General features: G+C 46.9%; 1 protein-coding gene across 3 annotated transcripts in view; it reads left to right on the forward strand.

The window, feature by feature from the left end:
* The first annotated feature begins 664 nt into the window (after positions 1-664).
* The window catches only part of LMX1A (LIM homeobox transcription factor 1 alpha), a 174,514-nt gene continuing 158,759 nt past the window's right edge, over positions 665-16,419 (forward strand). For 2 of the 3 annotated variants that reach the window (XM_044944100.2, XM_044944099.2), the window contains exons 1-3: positions 665-1,054; positions 1,810-1,907; positions 4,151-4,337. In XM_044944100.2, the coding sequence (XP_044800035.1) occupies positions 1,832-1,907; positions 4,151-4,337 (263 nt within the window). In that variant the 5' untranslated portion in view covers positions 665-1,054; positions 1,810-1,831. The remainder of the gene's footprint in view (positions 1,055-1,809; positions 1,908-4,150; positions 4,338-16,419) is intronic. The other variant, XM_025287445.3, reaches the window with a different exon arrangement.

Below are 16,419 nucleotides of genomic sequence, written 5' to 3' on the forward strand. Positions count from 1 at the left end.
TTAGTGAGTTAACATTCCCCCCACCCCACCCCCAGATACTTTGCTCCGCTAAGAATGCCCCCTTAGCTGACTTCCTGCGCGGTGGTATTCGGAGCTCTTCGCCTTGGGGTCAGATCCCATGTAGTCGCTCCCAGGAGCCTGATTCAAGTTCTGGCCTTGGATCCTATGGCATCCGCACACCCCATCCTTGAGCGGCTTTCGAACTGAAACGGTAAACGGCGTTTCCAGCCCGATGGAAGTTGGGAACGTGTGGGGGCCCCGGGTGACCAAGAAGGGGCTTGAAGAACTCTGAGCTTCAGGGTCCCGCAGCCACGCGCGGCAAATTGCTTCTTGGCCTTGTTCGCAGCTCATGAGGTTTGCGGTGGCTGGAGAGCGGCCGCGGAACCAGTGTGCGGGCGCCGCGGTCCAGGTGGCGGCGAGATCTCAGCGAAAACACGGCGGGGGCGCGGAGCCGCGGGCGGCGGCGGCGTCAGCGCGTCCAGAGGTAGCAGTACACGTGGAGAGGAGGAAACTTTGCGTGCCCGGGAGGATAGCATCGGCCGAGAAGCTCACCGGCGGTGGCCGCGAGGCTGGGCTGCGCCGCGGGGCTGGGAAGGGACTACCGCTGGCCCTCCACGGGACGCGCTCCCAGCCCCCTCCCTGCGCACCCCACCCCCTTCCCTCCGCCGCGCACGCAGCGCCGCGGTCCCTGTCAGAAGCGGCCGGATCCGCCCCAGCCAAGCAGGGCCCGACTCGCACCCAGGACCCTGGGCCTCCGCCTTCGCTCTAGACTGGGAGAAGCATCGGGCCCTCCTCTCCTCCCGAGGAGGACGCGAGCGGGCAGGACGTCCCAACAAGGCCGGCCGCCCGCGGCCACGTCCCGGCCCGGCCCGGGCGCGCCGAGGAGCGGAGCCAGGGGCCGGCGCTCGCTTCGGCTCCCTCCCGGGCGCGCCGGAGCCGGGGGCGGCCGCTCCGGCTGCAGCCTCGAGGGCCTGCGCCTCCCCCTGCCGAAGCTTCCCGCAGCGCTCGGCAACTTCTTTTGGCTCCTGCCACGGGGAGCGAGTTCACCCATCAGGTAAGGAAGGCTGCCTGTTCCTAGGCTCCAGCTCGGGCGGGCGTGTTTCTGAAAGTTGATTTGAAATGCATCCAAGTGTGAGCAGGGCCAGCCGCGCTCCTCCCCGAGGCGACTTCTTCGCTCCTGCAGACGTTCCCTGCACCGGCCGACCGGCGGGCGGACCTCCCTGCGCGCCCCGCACGCTCCTGGCAGATCCCAGCGCCCCGAGTCTGGGAGCTGGCGGGACGCTCTCCGGATCGCTTGCTCTGCCCCTTCTCGGCTGGGGCAGGTGAGGGACGCAACGCTGCCGGTCTGGGCGCGGACTGTAGACCTCATAGTTCCGCGTGCCTGGGCTCGGCCCCGCGAGGGAAACAACCCACTCCTTTATCTCTTACACTAGTAGCTGGGTTCCCGCCGAGGCATCCCTAGGGCTCTGACTGGTATAGGTTGGGGCGGAGTCGAACTCGGGGTGGGGAAACCTGGGGCTGGGGACCTGGTGAGGGGGTGGGGGACAGGGGCAGGAGAAACGCAGTTGGGGGGCGGAGGCCTAAGTACTTAACGCGTTGGCTTCGAATGAAATCAGATCAGTCCGAGCAGTTCGCTGTGACTGCTTTCTCTTTTCCTAGCCCACATTTCTCTTGGCTGAATTTTACCCTCGCAGCTCGTTCTGGTCACCCTGGACACTCCCTCCGTCCTTTCCCAGGAGTGCGGCGGCTTGCGTGTGCCGCGTCCTGAAGGGCTCAGACGCCCAAAGCGTCGTTTCCTCTCGTCTACAGGTCCTCCCCGCGCGGTCCGAACATGCTGGACGGCCTGAAGATGGAGGAGAACTTCCAAAGCGCCATCGAAACGTCGGCCTCCTTCTCCTCGCTGCTGGGTGAGTGTTCAGGCCGTGCGCCTCGGGCGCACAGTCTTTCCTCCACGCCCCAGCTCTGGCGTCCAGCTCGCTGGGACACAGCAGTAGGGGAGCTAGCGCCCCGCTTCGTACACTCAGTTGAGCTTACTCCCTATCTGTCAGAACCTGTGGGTCCTTCCCACCCTAAACCGACCAGCCGCCCCAGGCCTCTTGCGCCAGGCACCGAACTCCCCAGATCCGCGAGGGGCGGGCGAGCTTGCTCGCGGGCATTTGAATGGCAAGTGATTAAAAATACCCAAGGATGGATTTTTAATCACAGAGCTGATCGACATCTCATAAATGCCGCCCTGTTTTCGGAGACTTAGGGATGAGCACACAAACCCGAGGTCCGAAGCACCGAAGTTCGAGACGGCTTCTTGCCTCCAACTCCAGCCCCAGTCTCAGCCTCGAGCACCGCCAAGAGGCTTTTCCGGGCGGGTGGGCAGCGCATCGCGGGGATTAGCCCGCGCGGCGGGGCCCTAGCCTCGGCTTTAATTAACTGGTGCCGGATCTCTCGTCTCGCGGGTCCCGCTGCCTCTTGGGTCTCCCCAGTCCCTTCGCAGTGACTACGGAGGAGCGGCGAACCCAGGGCCTCAACCCATACGCGGGTCAAACCGAACCGAAGCCAGGGATTCTCACTCCCACCTTGCCGCCCTCGATGCTTTTCAAGTTTGGTGAAGGGTATTTTAATTTTTTTTAGTGGGGGAGCGGGGTTTCGTTTTGTCATTTAAACTTCTTGCCCCTTTTCCTAACTCGGAACAGCTAGAGCGGAGTGTAGGCGGAGGATGAGACATTTCGGCTGGGGAAACCGGACTGAGAGAGGATATCCTCCCCCCACCCCGCCCCCCAACTCCCCAGATGAAACGAAATCGCGTGCACCGCGTTCCCCTCTTTCGACCGCCTCTTCAGAAACTTCCCGACTCCATACAGCCTCGGAAGAGCCAGAGAGTCAGAGCTGACCCGGAGGGTCAGGGCTAGCATTCAGCGGGCATCGCGGCGAGTCCGGTGCGCCCTGTCCGCCTCAGGTCCGCTCTCTGCGCCCTGGGTCGCGGCCCTAGACGCCGAGACAGGGCAGAAAAAAATAGGAAACGTTTTAAAGAGCTCGCTACCTCTAGCACTGCCTGCCTGAATCCCAAGGTGACTGGGCCCGCTCCTGAGCCGATAGCCGTGTCTCCTAAGGGGAAAGGGGCCAAGTGTAGCAGGGAAACCGGGAAGCGTCAGGCCCTTTGGGACATCCCTCGCCAAAGTATGTTACCGGGGAACAAAGCCTTCTCTAAATAAAACGTGCCGACAAAGTGACAGAGGTGGCCGAGCATCCCACAACCCTAAAAACAAAAACAAAACAAACCCTCCCAACCCACACCCGAAAACTAAAGGAACGAAACGGACGCAAGTGCAAAGGTTAGGATTGAGAAGAGTCTTTTTCCCTCTGAGTCGGTTTGGGTTCGGTTTAGCCCTCTTTCGTGGCTGCTAAGGTCGCCTGATTCCAGGAACACTGGCCGGACACTGCAGTGTATTGGAGTCCTGATTCTTTACTCCCCCCACCCCCCCCCCCCCTTTTCTCCGTTTTGATGTTTCTTAATTATGAAAAAAAAAAAACAAACACCCATCTGCAATTTGCGGGCCATCCAGCAGTTTGGGGCTCATTGGTTTGAACAATACCGTTTGCCTAGGGCGGGAATGGTATTTTCTTGCAGGCATGGGACTTTTTAGGAAGCAAAGAAAATGTATAAAGTTTTCCTCCAAATAAATAGAACAAAATTGCATTTTAGCAAAGGATAAAACCAAACAACAGAAAAGAATTATTTTTACACACTCATAGTTTTAATCATAGACAATGGAGACAAGCATAGTGAATTATTTGATGACTAGCTGATTAACCTGGGAGCACAAATTTATTTGTAGGCTGATTTTTACATGAGGTGTGCAGGATTGTGCATACCTGGATAGGTTTGATAATTAAAGGCAACTTATTGATTTCTCCCCCCTCCCCTGGTAGAATTTAAAACCTTCCCAAATAGTCCCTGTTTATGAGAAACGCTATTTGGTTTGATTTTGTTGTGCTCTCCAAATCTCGGCTTGGATGTTTAGCAGGGGGCTTTCCAGGGTGGGGCCCGCGGGGGTAATCCGTGAGTGTGGAGTGATGGATCTGTAGAGGGTCCGGCTGGGTTTGGTGGGGTGCTGGGCCAGCGCGGCTCATCGGTGGACGTCTGTTGCTGCTGTAGGCAGAGCGGTGAGCCCGAAGTCTGTCTGCGAGGGCTGTCAACGGGTCATCTCGGATAGGTTTCTGCTGCGGCTCAACGACAGCTTCTGGCATGAGCAGTGCGTGCAGTGTGCCTCCTGCAAAGAGCCCCTGGAGACCACCTGCTTCTACCGGGACAAGAAGCTCTACTGCAAGTATGACTACGAGAAGTAAGTGCCCGCGCCTCGGATCGCCTCCCCCACACCGCATCAGCGAGCGCGGGAGACCCTGTCCTTCTTTACCCCTCATCTGCTTCTGGAAGGTGCAAGATACACCCGCGTGCTCAGATACGCAAGTGCCCATTCTCTTCCATCCTGTAAGCTCCCCGGGGCAGCGGAGGACTGCGCCTACGGGCGCCGTAGCGGCTGGGGCACGACAGAAGCGCCAAGGGATGGCTTTCTCTATGGTCTGCTCGTCCAGTTTTCTGGACCTGGCCATTCCCCCGAGGACACTCCATTGTGGACACTCCTATCCCATCCCATCGACCTTGTTTCTCCCTTCCCCGCTTCACTGGGGTGCCCTGGGGGCGGGGGAGGGGGGGCGGAGCTGCCAGTGGCCCACCTCTGCTCTCCAGTTCCCTCTCCACCTTACCCACCTGTCTGTGCCACCCAAACGCTTATGCGCAGAGCTGAGGCAGTCTCAATCCCACAGCTTGGATGCCCTGTGCTCCTTCCTTCCTTGACTTTGTCCCCTGGGGTCCCCAACAGATTGAGCTTCAGGCACAGCGCTGTTGCTCCTTTGAACTCGGAGGCAACGCACACCCCGCTGGCTTTTTCGCTCCCTGTATTCTCCCTACCCCTTACACCGTTTTTTCCAAAACCCTCGGGCCACACTGGCAGCCAGACCACGTCTTCCATCCTCTGCCACCTCCCTAATTCCTGTCTGGGGGTGCGTTTCTGCCGCTCGGCAGGTTCGACGTGGACCGGTCTTGGCCGGTCGACATGAACGTTCTGGTGTGTGATGAGGAGAGTTAGGAACCAGGTATTTAGGGAAGTGGACTATTTAAATTCTAGACCTTCATAATGTCTAAAGCCTGGATGACACTGGGGAATGGGAGTTTGAAGGATTTGCTGGTTCCGGCCAGGCCCGCCGTGGAGTTGCTTAGTAAAGCTAAGCAGAGGGTGGGCTGGGGAGACACTGCTTTTCCGGGTCAAAAATGGCTAAATAATGTGGACACTGACTTCACAGAGACGTGGAGGGTATTGAAGCAAAGAAAAATGGCTGAAATGGAGGCCTCTGTTTTTGTACTCTGGGCTGGTGTAAGTGACGGAGCGCCCTGGGGGCACGTGCGCAGGAAAATTCTGCATTTGTCACTGGTGAATCAAAGGGAGAGCAGTATATGAGAAAATCAGGGGAGGTTTAGTGTTCATGAAAAACAGTTCCTATGATGTTATTAAAAACACACCATGAAATGAGGTGTGCGGGGAAAATCTCAGTATAACACAGAAAAGCTCAGAGAGAGAACAGAAATAGCTTCTTTTTTTGCCTGGCCTCTGAGGTTTACTGCAAACTGACAAAGTCATCAGATCCAGTGACCACACACAGAAATTCTTTCTGCTACTCACACTCCTTTGATACAGTATTCCTGCATTTTACCCCCATGTGGATAGAGTACTGGACATTTTGCTTTGTTTTGAAAAGATAACTACATTTTTCAGCACACAAAAAATAGAGGTCTGATTTTGAATGAGTTGAGCAATACAGAAATAAGGAGAGAAGTGCATCACCATTACCCAAAGTGGTAACATTGGGTATAGTTGTACATTTTAAAAAAAGATGTGCCTGTATCTGTTCTTGATTGTTCATTGCCCTAGTGTCTGAGTGAAAAGTGCGATTTTTAGGTAAAAAAGCAAATTTTGCACACACAACTTAAAGTACCACCTTTGGATAAAGCTTCTGCTCACTTTTCCCCCCACTGTTGCCATCTGAAAGTTTTGGGATTGCGTAGACCCAATCTTTATCTTTGTGCTTATAGATTACTGAAATGTCCACATCCTTCAGGCACAACACCAGCAAATTCAAAAGTATGGGAGCTTAGGAAAGGATTTGGGTGGTGAATTTCTATTCTGTTTGTGAAAAAAAAATCACGAATCAAAGAAGGCTTACAGGTCAACACAGCTGTCTGGCCAGTCAAATCTTCTTTAAGGAAGTCAGGCTGTGTCAAGAGGAGAAGAAACAGTTGTTGTAAAGTACTTAACACAGCAATGTCCCTCCACTGCAGCCTCCCAGGTTTGGCGGCGGTTTGGGGCTTATTAGCCCACTAGGGTCAGTTCTCCCTGCACAAAGCTATTTCTGCAAAGGGAAAATTGCAGGGATCAACTTGCCAGCTGTTGGCCAGAACCAAGAAGATTTTACAGAATAGTGTGAGCTACATTGTTCAGAGAGGTGTTGATGTTACCATGAGGGTTTTTAATTTTGCTTTTAACACGGATATCCAAAATGGAGTTGCTTATCTCTTTTGCTCACGATCAGCACTTGTGTGTGCCCAGCGCCGCCATTGTCTTTGAATTTTATTACGGTTTTTCTCCACTGCCTTCCATCCACATCCCATTCTTCTTTCAACCAAACCGGGATGTAGTATATGTGATAATCTTAATAGCATTAGCCTTCATGGTAGTTGCTGTAAAACGGGAAGGGTGGGGGGTTGTTTGTTTGTTTTAAAATTAGGCTCAAGACATTTTCCTTTATTCAGCAAGCTCTTTGAGCTTCTACAGGCAAGGAAGTAGACTTGGTGATGGGAAAATATTGAGAAAATATCTCAAAGCCTGCCTTCAGGAGGCTTATAGCCTATATTATCCTAGCTATTGAGTATTTATTGTAAACCTCTACTTAGACCATAGGACTAAGTATTGAATAGCAGTTGTCTGGAAGAAATTTATCCTCTGGGGGATGCAATTTAATGTTAGATAATAGTCATAAAACAGAGAGCACATTTCCTCTTTCACGAATGCATTTATAAAGATAGTTTTTGCCTTTTTCCTTCGGATCTTTTTAAAAATTTGAGGCCCAGCCAAGGCGAATGGAGAGGAAATTAAGATAGAAGTTAAAGCTATAGGATAACACCAGTGGTGAATTATGGAACAATTCATAGAAATGAACATTCAGAATAAATGAAGTTCAAATGCTATTTTTACACATTAAAAAAAAAACCATATAGCTAATGTGCAGTCTTCAGTGGAGTTCATAAACATATTAACACAGTGGCCTTATCATATTTATGTCAGCCATTTGTATGTACATTTCTGACTGTTGGGCACTTTTGCATTTGAATTATGAACTGCCTGTTCATGGTGTCAGACAGCCAGTTAAAATGTGAAAATTCTACTCTATCAACTAGTTGTTACATCTTCTTGATGTCAAACACCACATTTGTCTAATTTTTAAAAACTGAATCGACAGTGGCATTTTAGACGTACAACCATCCATTTGAGGACTTCAGGGCATTTTGTTAAATATTTGTCTCATACGTTATGACACTCTTAGGAATAATTTATCTTCTCAGCATCCAAAACAAATAAGCATTTAAAGTTGGAGTGTAGAAAACTGATGTATGAATATCCAGAAATTAAGAACTGGAGGTGACCTATATTGTTCATGACATGCCATCGAAGAAAAATAGCTAGTTCAGTGGGATGATACACGCACAGAATTGCTGAAGGAGCATCATGTCATGTAAAACTCAGGTGCTATAGGTGTGGACGCTTAAACATTGAACTCAACTGTCTTTGACAGTTCTTGAAAGTTAGCAAATAACCAAAGTGTTTTTCAGCTTGGGGAAACTTCTGCTTGTATAACTATTGTTTCCCATTTAACTGAGTCCTCTAGGATCTGGTTAGTTTGGAGTTTTCCTTGAATGTCTTCCAGACAAATACTGTAGCTGGACTTAAGTTGGAGACAGGAGAGGCTGCTGATTAACAGGAATGTGGTGATACAATAGATAATTAAGCCTTCTGGAGGAGATCCCACATTTAAATCAAATTTATATTGTTTCTTTCATGTGCCTGGCAGCTCTGTGTGTCAGGCAGGGCCCTCTCCCCTCACATATGAAGTTTATCATCATCCCTTAGATTGTTCTGGACATCCTAGGAGCAATGTGGGATAGTATCGCTGTCATCAGGGCTCCTCTTACAGCATCATAACTCCCCACATGTCAGCAAATCGCAGGTCTTGGGAAACCTTCTCTCAGAGGGTCAGTCCATGTTTTCCCCCCTTCTTTTGGAGCAGACCAACTTTTCTGAAGAAAGGGACTCCAATGAAGTGAAGTGCATATCCCTCATTAGAACTTTCTCTGTATCTTTCTTTTGACTTGCTGATTGGCAGCCCCACGGAGAAAATGGCTGAGGTAATGATCTCTATTAGGATCAGTAATGGACTAATATTGGATTTTATCAAGGTAGTGTAGGAGGTGTGTAGGGAGGAGAGTTAGTTTGGTTTTATTACTGTGACATTACTTGGAGATTAAAATTGGGTATCAGTTCCTCATAAAAGGAGCCTGCAGATGAAATTACAGAGGCAGTTGTTAGATTTTTACTTTATCTTCTGTTGGCCCCATGCCTGGCATGGTAAAATTTAGGAATATAAAAATCAAACACAGCTAGGTATTAAATTGACGTGTGCATTAAATTGCAGGGGGCTCTTAGCTCGGGATAAGCATTGTCCATGGGCTGCGACTGTGTTTGTGCAAGCTGACTTATCTCTTTTTTTATTTAAAGGGTGATTGGAAACAGTCTTTGTTCAGAGGTGTTTTCTCTTTTTATATGAATTGGTCCCTAGGTAGGATTTTCTGAATCTCAGACTTCAAATGTTGAAATAAAATTAGAGAGTAGGAGTAGATATTAATAGTATTCTGGGGATTAGATATGAACATTTCCTTTCAGAGTAGGCTTGTGGGATTCTTTTTATCCTTAACGTAAATTGAGCACATTAAAAAAAGTTATTTATTCAACTCAGTTTTGCATACTATAGAATTCTGGGATTTTGTCATCCACCCAGCTAAGGAGCTGCTTTTGCCATTCAGATTTCCGTGACAAGAGCTCTTCTGATAATTCATTGTTTGTGTTGCTTTTTAGTTTCATTTTTCTTGTTTATAACTTTTGTGACCCAAAATCCTGTTACTAATTTTAGAGAGCTCTCTTCATTGTTGCTTTTATTTCTGGGAGGATTTTTTGAAGTGAATGAGTAGCTACTGTTTCTCTAATGAGAACAATTCCCTTCATTAAATTATCAGCTGATTATTTTTTATGGTCAAAGAAATGATTTGGGTTCTAATGTTCAGAAGTGAGAAAATAGACAAGAATTTAAAATACTCATTATATTCCTAGGAATTTATTAAAGCATCTTGGGGTAAATTCGTATACAAGATGTCATTGTGTTATATCAAGTTCGAAATAATCCATATTAAGTTGATTGTTAAGTATATTGTACAGTACTGGGAAATGGACTATGGGGGGTAAAGTACAATCACAGCCACAGTAGAAAGAGTTAAAAATAATTTGAGTTAACTATGAAATCTTAGCAGTACTTAAATGCTTTGAATTTTTTTTTTTTTTTAACATCTTTCTAACATGCCCGCCTCTTCAGATGAGAGTTCTTGGTGAGCCACTTGTAGGGTGGGATAAGGAAGATTAGGGACTGTGTGGGGTGGTGAGTGCCTCCCCCACCCCCAAAAGAAGCAGAAAGTTTCCTGTATGGGATAGTCCTGTCCTATTTCCAGCATAACCTGAGGCTTCCCCCTAGGGAATGAATGCCCTATATGTTTTTCTGAAAGTTTCTTAGCAATTATAGAACAGTATTGCTTGCAGTCTTTTCAGATTCCATTTGGGAAAGTTGGTAATTTTAGGAGCCAAATGTAGAAAGGTAGTGGAGGAAAGAGGCCCTTTCCCCTTGGTGCTTGTTTCTGAAACTGACAGAGAAGCTTGGTGTGCCTTGTAATTTACAGTTTCCCCCTTCATCTCCTCCACGACTAGTGCGATGTGGGACAGTTTAGCCAATTCATCACAATTAGAATTAGTCGTGTTATCTTTAACCAATGTCAGCTGCAGCGTTGTGTCTCTTTGTCATATATTAAATGAAACCTAGCCAACTGTCTTGCTGAAATGAAGTGAACACCTTCCAAATGTCAAATTGTTATTTTAGTCAAGCACAATTATCTGTCTCTATATTTTTAACCAAGTTGAAATTAATAAAATTGCTGTGGCCCTGGCATTAATTAGCAGGAGGATTAGAGCTATATCAGCTAAAAAGGAGGTGTAAACACTGTAATCTTACTGCATGTTTGTTTTCACACTACTGAAAATAAATAAAATGAGACTTAGGATAGGGATTAAGTTTCTTTTGGCATTAGACAGCAGATGCAATTGGAATGCAGCAGAAACACTGAAGTATTAGTGAAGACGTTATCGGAAGAATAAAACTGGGGCTCAGCGTTGGTTTCCTACCTTCTGGGTATACATGGTCCCATCGCAAATAGCCCCATCTGGGTAGTTAAAAGAGGATTTAAAAAAACTACTTCCATGCTATACTTTTCAGTGGTGAACAAGGCAACCAGATTATCTGTAGGGCTTGTCACCTGGCTGCCATGCTCGGATTAGCTAGAATTTAATGAAGCCCTTGCCAGATTCCCCATTATTGCACCATAATGTCATAACAACTAAAAATACAAAGTGGACTGTGCCTTTCCTAGTCCTTAACTAAAGTCACATGAAAGAGTTTGGTCTCTTCTAGCCTTTCAAGATTCCAGTTGCGGGATCCTATTTTTGGATAACAGTAAATATGTCTGGCTTTTCTGACTCTTTAGGCCTCCAGTGGCTTTCCACCCTGTTAGATTTGTGTTTTATCATCATTACCCTATAATGGACAAGCCCTGGCTAGATATCTGGCCACTGTGGGTTGGAAACATTTTCTGATGGGCCAGTTAAAGTCTTAATATTAAAAAAAAAAAATACTTTTGACATTCAGCACATGGAATAGCACGTGGAATGGACCATGTGCTATATCTGACTTCACATCTAGCTGCATCCCATTCTGCCTCCCCTTCACTCCCCTGTGTCCTGTGGAATTCTACTAACTTGACTCTTGAAGGCACGTGAGAACTCTTAAATATCTTCTCATCATGGCCTCATTTTTCTGCCAGGCCAACCTTATCCTTATGGACTGTTGCGTGTATATGTGCTAAGTCGTGTCAGTCATGTCTGATTCTTTGTGACCCTATGGATTGTAGCCTGCCAGGTGCCTCTGTCCATGGGATTCTCAAGACCACAATACTGGACTGGGTTGCCTTGTCCTCCTCCAGGGGATCTTCCTGACCCAGGGATCAAACCCACGTCTCTTGTATCTCCTGCATTGGCAGGCAGGTTCTTTACCACTGGTGCCACCTAGGAATCCTCTTTTAATTTTTCTCACTTGGAGGAAACAACTTTGTCTTTTAGACGCACAAAATAACGAACGGTCCATCCAGTTATGGAGCAGAATTCAGCTGCAACAGCTGGTGAGGGACGTTATGCCCAGATTTGCGTGATCTCATGACCACACTGTCTGGGTGACCAGTTAGGGGCCCCTGAACATCTTTCTGAGTGTGCCTGGCACTTTCATGGATGCTGCGTTATGTTTTTCGGTGGGTCAGAGATGTGCCTGAGTCTGATGTTGTTACCAGTAAACCAGGACAAGGAGTCATTTGGTGAGAAGCCTGGCTAGCATTCTGATAGCGTGTACTCACGCTCAATTTTTTTGGCTACTTCTCGGGTTGTCACACTTCTCCACCTGGAAAGAACCATCTTGTATCTTCCGAGTACTGCTGCTGCAGTGAGAAGGGGTCTTTAGAGCAGCCTCCTCCCATCATCCCTTTCAGTTATACCATAGCCACTCCTTCACTCACAATGCTTTTGCCTCCTCCCTCTCCAGCCTCAGGAACCTTTAAAAGGATTTTTCAAAACAAAACAAAACAAAACACCCCCTCCTGAACTCCAGATTAGCCTCTTAAGCTCATTAAAGTTCCTTTAAATACCAAAATGTTGGGCTCCTGGGGACTATCCCCCCAAACCATATTTTCCTTCTTAACATTGCTGTCATTCACTGTGCAGCAGATTAAGGCCAGCTCCCTCTGGGCTCAGAAGCGGTTCCCCCTGTCTCTGCAGGAGGGTCCAAATATGTCTTTGTTTGAGGACTGAACCTGAGTGGAAGCTGATGCCAGCTTGGCTGGGGGCCCCCAGCTCCTGGGTGGAGAGGAGGTTGATGTCCTTGCAGATAGGATGGGGCCCAGAAAGGGGAATGGGCAGGTGAGTGGTCAAGGTGTGGCTCGTACAGTTTGGGGGAGCTTGGTAGTCATGGGGCCCTCTCCCAGTTGCTGGGGAGAACCAGGAATAGGCGAAACTTAGAGGATTGTCCTTGCCCGAGGGAGTCGGGTGGCTTTGGGGTCTCTTTTGATCGGGACCCAACAGAGGCACTAGAGCCCAGTTTCTGTTGACACCCAGGCCTTGCCGGCTGCCACTGTTCAGAGGTGGACTTGTACAGCCGCACCTGCCTTTTGCTTGCAGCTTGCTCCCTTCTTCATTTCAACCCCCTTTCCAAAAGGCCTCCCTAATAATTCTTCCCCTCTCTGTCATTTCAGGCTTCCTTCCCTAAAGCTGGCTCTTGGGGAGAGCTTTCTGGTTTTGACAGTGGAACAAATCCTTTTTAACATAACCGTCGAGAGTTTCCTCCCATGCTGCTGGCTCCCCCACCTCTTCTCCCCTGCCCCTCCTCACGTTGTAGCAGGGATTCCTGTTGTGCCCGTATTCCCTGTGCTTGCGTGGTGACAGCCTGCTACCCTTACTGGGATAATGTCGTGGTAGCGCCTCCTCGGTGGTGCCATGAAGTAGACTTTGGAAATCTAAAGGGGAAGAGCATCCCAGGAGACCCTTCCCTGCACGAGTTTGGCTGAGTGTGCTTGGTCTCTGCACCTGCCTTTCCCCTGGGGATCTGTGTAACTGGAAGCCCCCAGTTCAACCACAGCACTGGTTTTCCAACCCCATTTTCAGGATCTCAACTTTCAGCTCAGCCTTGCATTCTTGCTTATCTTATACTCTGAACCCATCTTATGACCTTTTAATTTCCAAATTATGCTGTATACAGGTTAGAGCCTACTCTCCACTAGCTGTCAAAATGGAGAGGATATTATGAAATATCACATTGGGATATACATGATAATGTGTACCTTCCAAAGGTACTTTTTAACTGGGAGGGTGTTCTCTCAAAGGAATAACTATCTTATGGTAGAATTTTAGGCCCTAGAATGGGATCAGTAGATAATTTTGGGCAGAATGCAAGTATCACTTTGTCAGACGCTTTCCTGTTTGTATGTGAGGCCAGCCGTGATTCCACACCCACTCCTTTTCTTCTGGATTTTATTTTCTTTTTGTTCTGTTATTGGTTGGGATCTTCGATTTTAGAAGTCCATGTCCATAGATGGGAGAGGATTGGACAGGTGAATATGAATGGCTTGGGCACTCCACAGCTCTCTCCATTACTGGAAAAATAATTTGGAACACATGTCCCACTGTCGAGTGATATCCAAGCCACAATTTCCTCATCCACACAAAGGAATAGAATAATAACAACTTCATAGAGTTGTTGTGAGAATTAAAAAAGATAATGACCTTCGAAAACCTCTTGGTGAAATATGGAGAACTATATATGCTTGGGTATTATTATTGTTGGTTTTTTAATATGAGTAAAAGAATGCATATTCTTAGGAGCTGTGTATAGTAACTCAACACAGTCTCGTGGTTAAGAGCATAAACTCTGGAGCCAGAGTGTCTGGGACCAAATTCTTACTCTGCTGCTCACTAGCTGTGTTACCTTGGATGGAGGTCATGCTTTCTCTGTGCGTGGGGATAAGTTTTCTCTCTTTAAAATGGGGATAAGTACCAGCCTCACAAATTTACAGTTATAAGATAGATTAGCACTAGAGACATGAAGCATGATATAATAAATAAGACAAACACTGCTATATGTTATATATGAACATTGTTAAGAGTAAACCTTAAGAGTTCTGTCACAAGGAAAACTATTTTTCCTATTTTAAAAAATTTTGTATCCATATGAGATGATGAATATTCACCACATTTATTGTGGTAATTTTTTTCTGATGTGTTTAAGTCGGGTCATTATGTTGTACACCTTAAACTTATACACTGCCTGTGTGCGTGCTAAGTCACTTCAGGCGTGTCTGACTCTTTGCAACCTTATGGACTGTGGCCCACCAGGCTTCTCTGCCCATAGGATTCTCCAAGCAAGAATACTGGAGTGGGTTTCCATGCCCTCCTCCAAGGGATCTTCCCCACCCAGGGATTAAATCTTCGTCTTTTATCTCCTGCAGGCAGGTTCTTTATAGCATATTCAGTGCTATATGTCAATTATAATTCAATAAAATGGAAATGAAAAATTGTACTGACCTCATAAGGTCATTTTGGGTTAATGTTTATAAAGCAGATTAATGATTGTCTCATAGAAAATGCCATAAAAGGATATGTTGGGAAAAATGTATATTTTTCAATTTTTAGATAACCTTCACAGATATTACCTTTATCAGACTTTACAGCAATTTAAAAAGGTAGATATGGAGAGGCTCCCCCTGCCACCCTGCATTTTGTAGATGAGGAAATTGAGGTTCTGTGAGGTTAAGATCTTACCCAGGGTCATGCTGTTGGTAAAGAGAGAAGCTAGGATGCCCTCCACAGCCTCTGACTTCAGGTTCAGTGACCTTTCCACTAAATCACACCATCTGCTCCTTGAATTCTGGTGTTCACACCCCTGTGAGATCACAATTCTCAGTTTGTCCTATTGAACCAGCTCTTGGAAAACAAGTCCCCACCTGCTAGATACTTGAGCTTTCCGGCAGCTTTCTGACGGTCAGCTGTTTATACATTCTGTGGTTCTAAAGGAAGTCTTTTTGGATTTGGGGAATGCCTGTGTGTGTGTGTGTGTTTGTGTGTATGTGAAAGCTGCTAGTGTACACTCATCATTCCTATTTATCAAACTCTTCTGCCAAAGCAAAGCCATCCTGCCCATCCCTCCTCTCCCATCCCATCCCATTTGCACTGGTCTCCACTGACCCGCTAGCATCCCTGTTCTTCCACAAGGGAAGAATGACACAGAGGGAGACTCACATCCCTTATCCTCCTCTCTAGCTCACAGACTTTGCTATTGGTGACTTTTGTTCTGGGAGCCTGTCTGCACATTTGGCAGCAGAACTGTTAACCAGCAGATCTGGAGCCTTCCAGACATACTTCCATTGGGACCAGCCAGCAGCTGTCCATCCATTCCTCGGATAACCCTTTCCAAGTTTTCTTCTGAACTGTGTTGTATTTTCAAACAAGCCCCAGTCTCAGCTAGGAAAGAGCCCACTGTGCCCCGATGTGAGGCTGGTTTCCAGAACTGTTCACTCCCTCTTGTTTATCACTTGGCCTGGCTGGATCGAAGAAGGGATCATGGAACCTTGGGTTTTGAGGAAATTAAGTATTCCTGGATTGTATTATTTCTCTCACCATTGTTGACACTTGTTTCTCTTAAAAATAGTTCCAGTCAATTTTATAGAGATGAAATGTACGTCTGATTTTAATCTCTGTAAACTGGCGGGTAATGAAACTAGAGATTTCGGGTAATATGCCACCAATTGGAATGTGCTTTACCTAGTTGTATGTGGATTTCTCAAATTTAGAATTAAATGGAATCTTATAAACAGTTGGTTCATTAATTAAATTACTCATTCATCCCTTTAATCATCAGACAGACTTATTAAATTCTTGTATGTGCCAGATATGTAAAAGTGAATAAAACAAAGCACTGATGTATTAACAATCTAGCAGAGACTACTTAGAGATATAAATTAACAGAGACTCGAGAGAAGAGTAAACTTGTTTTATGAGAGGCATGGCCAGTGAGACTGAGCACCAGTTTATGTAAATCCCTTGGTTCTATATTACTGTTCATTATCTTTATAGTACCTATCATAATTTGAAACACATATTTATTTGTTGGTTTACTATTGTTTGTATTACTGAGCCATAAGCTCAGTAATGAGGGCAGGGACCTTCTTTTTGTTTTATTTTTTAACTCCTGTATCTCCAGCATCTTACATGGTTCTTGACAAATAATATCTGTTAGTCAAATATATTTTGGTTAAGTGGATAAATGAATCAATGAATGGCTTGCTTGGGATTGTTGAAAAGGCTTCATGGAAGAGGTGATATGTTAACTAGCTCTTGACGTGTGAAT

The sequence above is a fragment of the Bubalus bubalis genome, chromosome 6 (assembly GCF_019923935.1).
Source record: "Bubalus bubalis isolate 160015118507 breed Murrah chromosome 6, NDDB_SH_1, whole genome shotgun sequence".
Classification (NCBI taxonomy): Eukaryota; Metazoa; Chordata; class Mammalia; order Artiodactyla; family Bovidae; genus Bubalus; species Bubalus bubalis.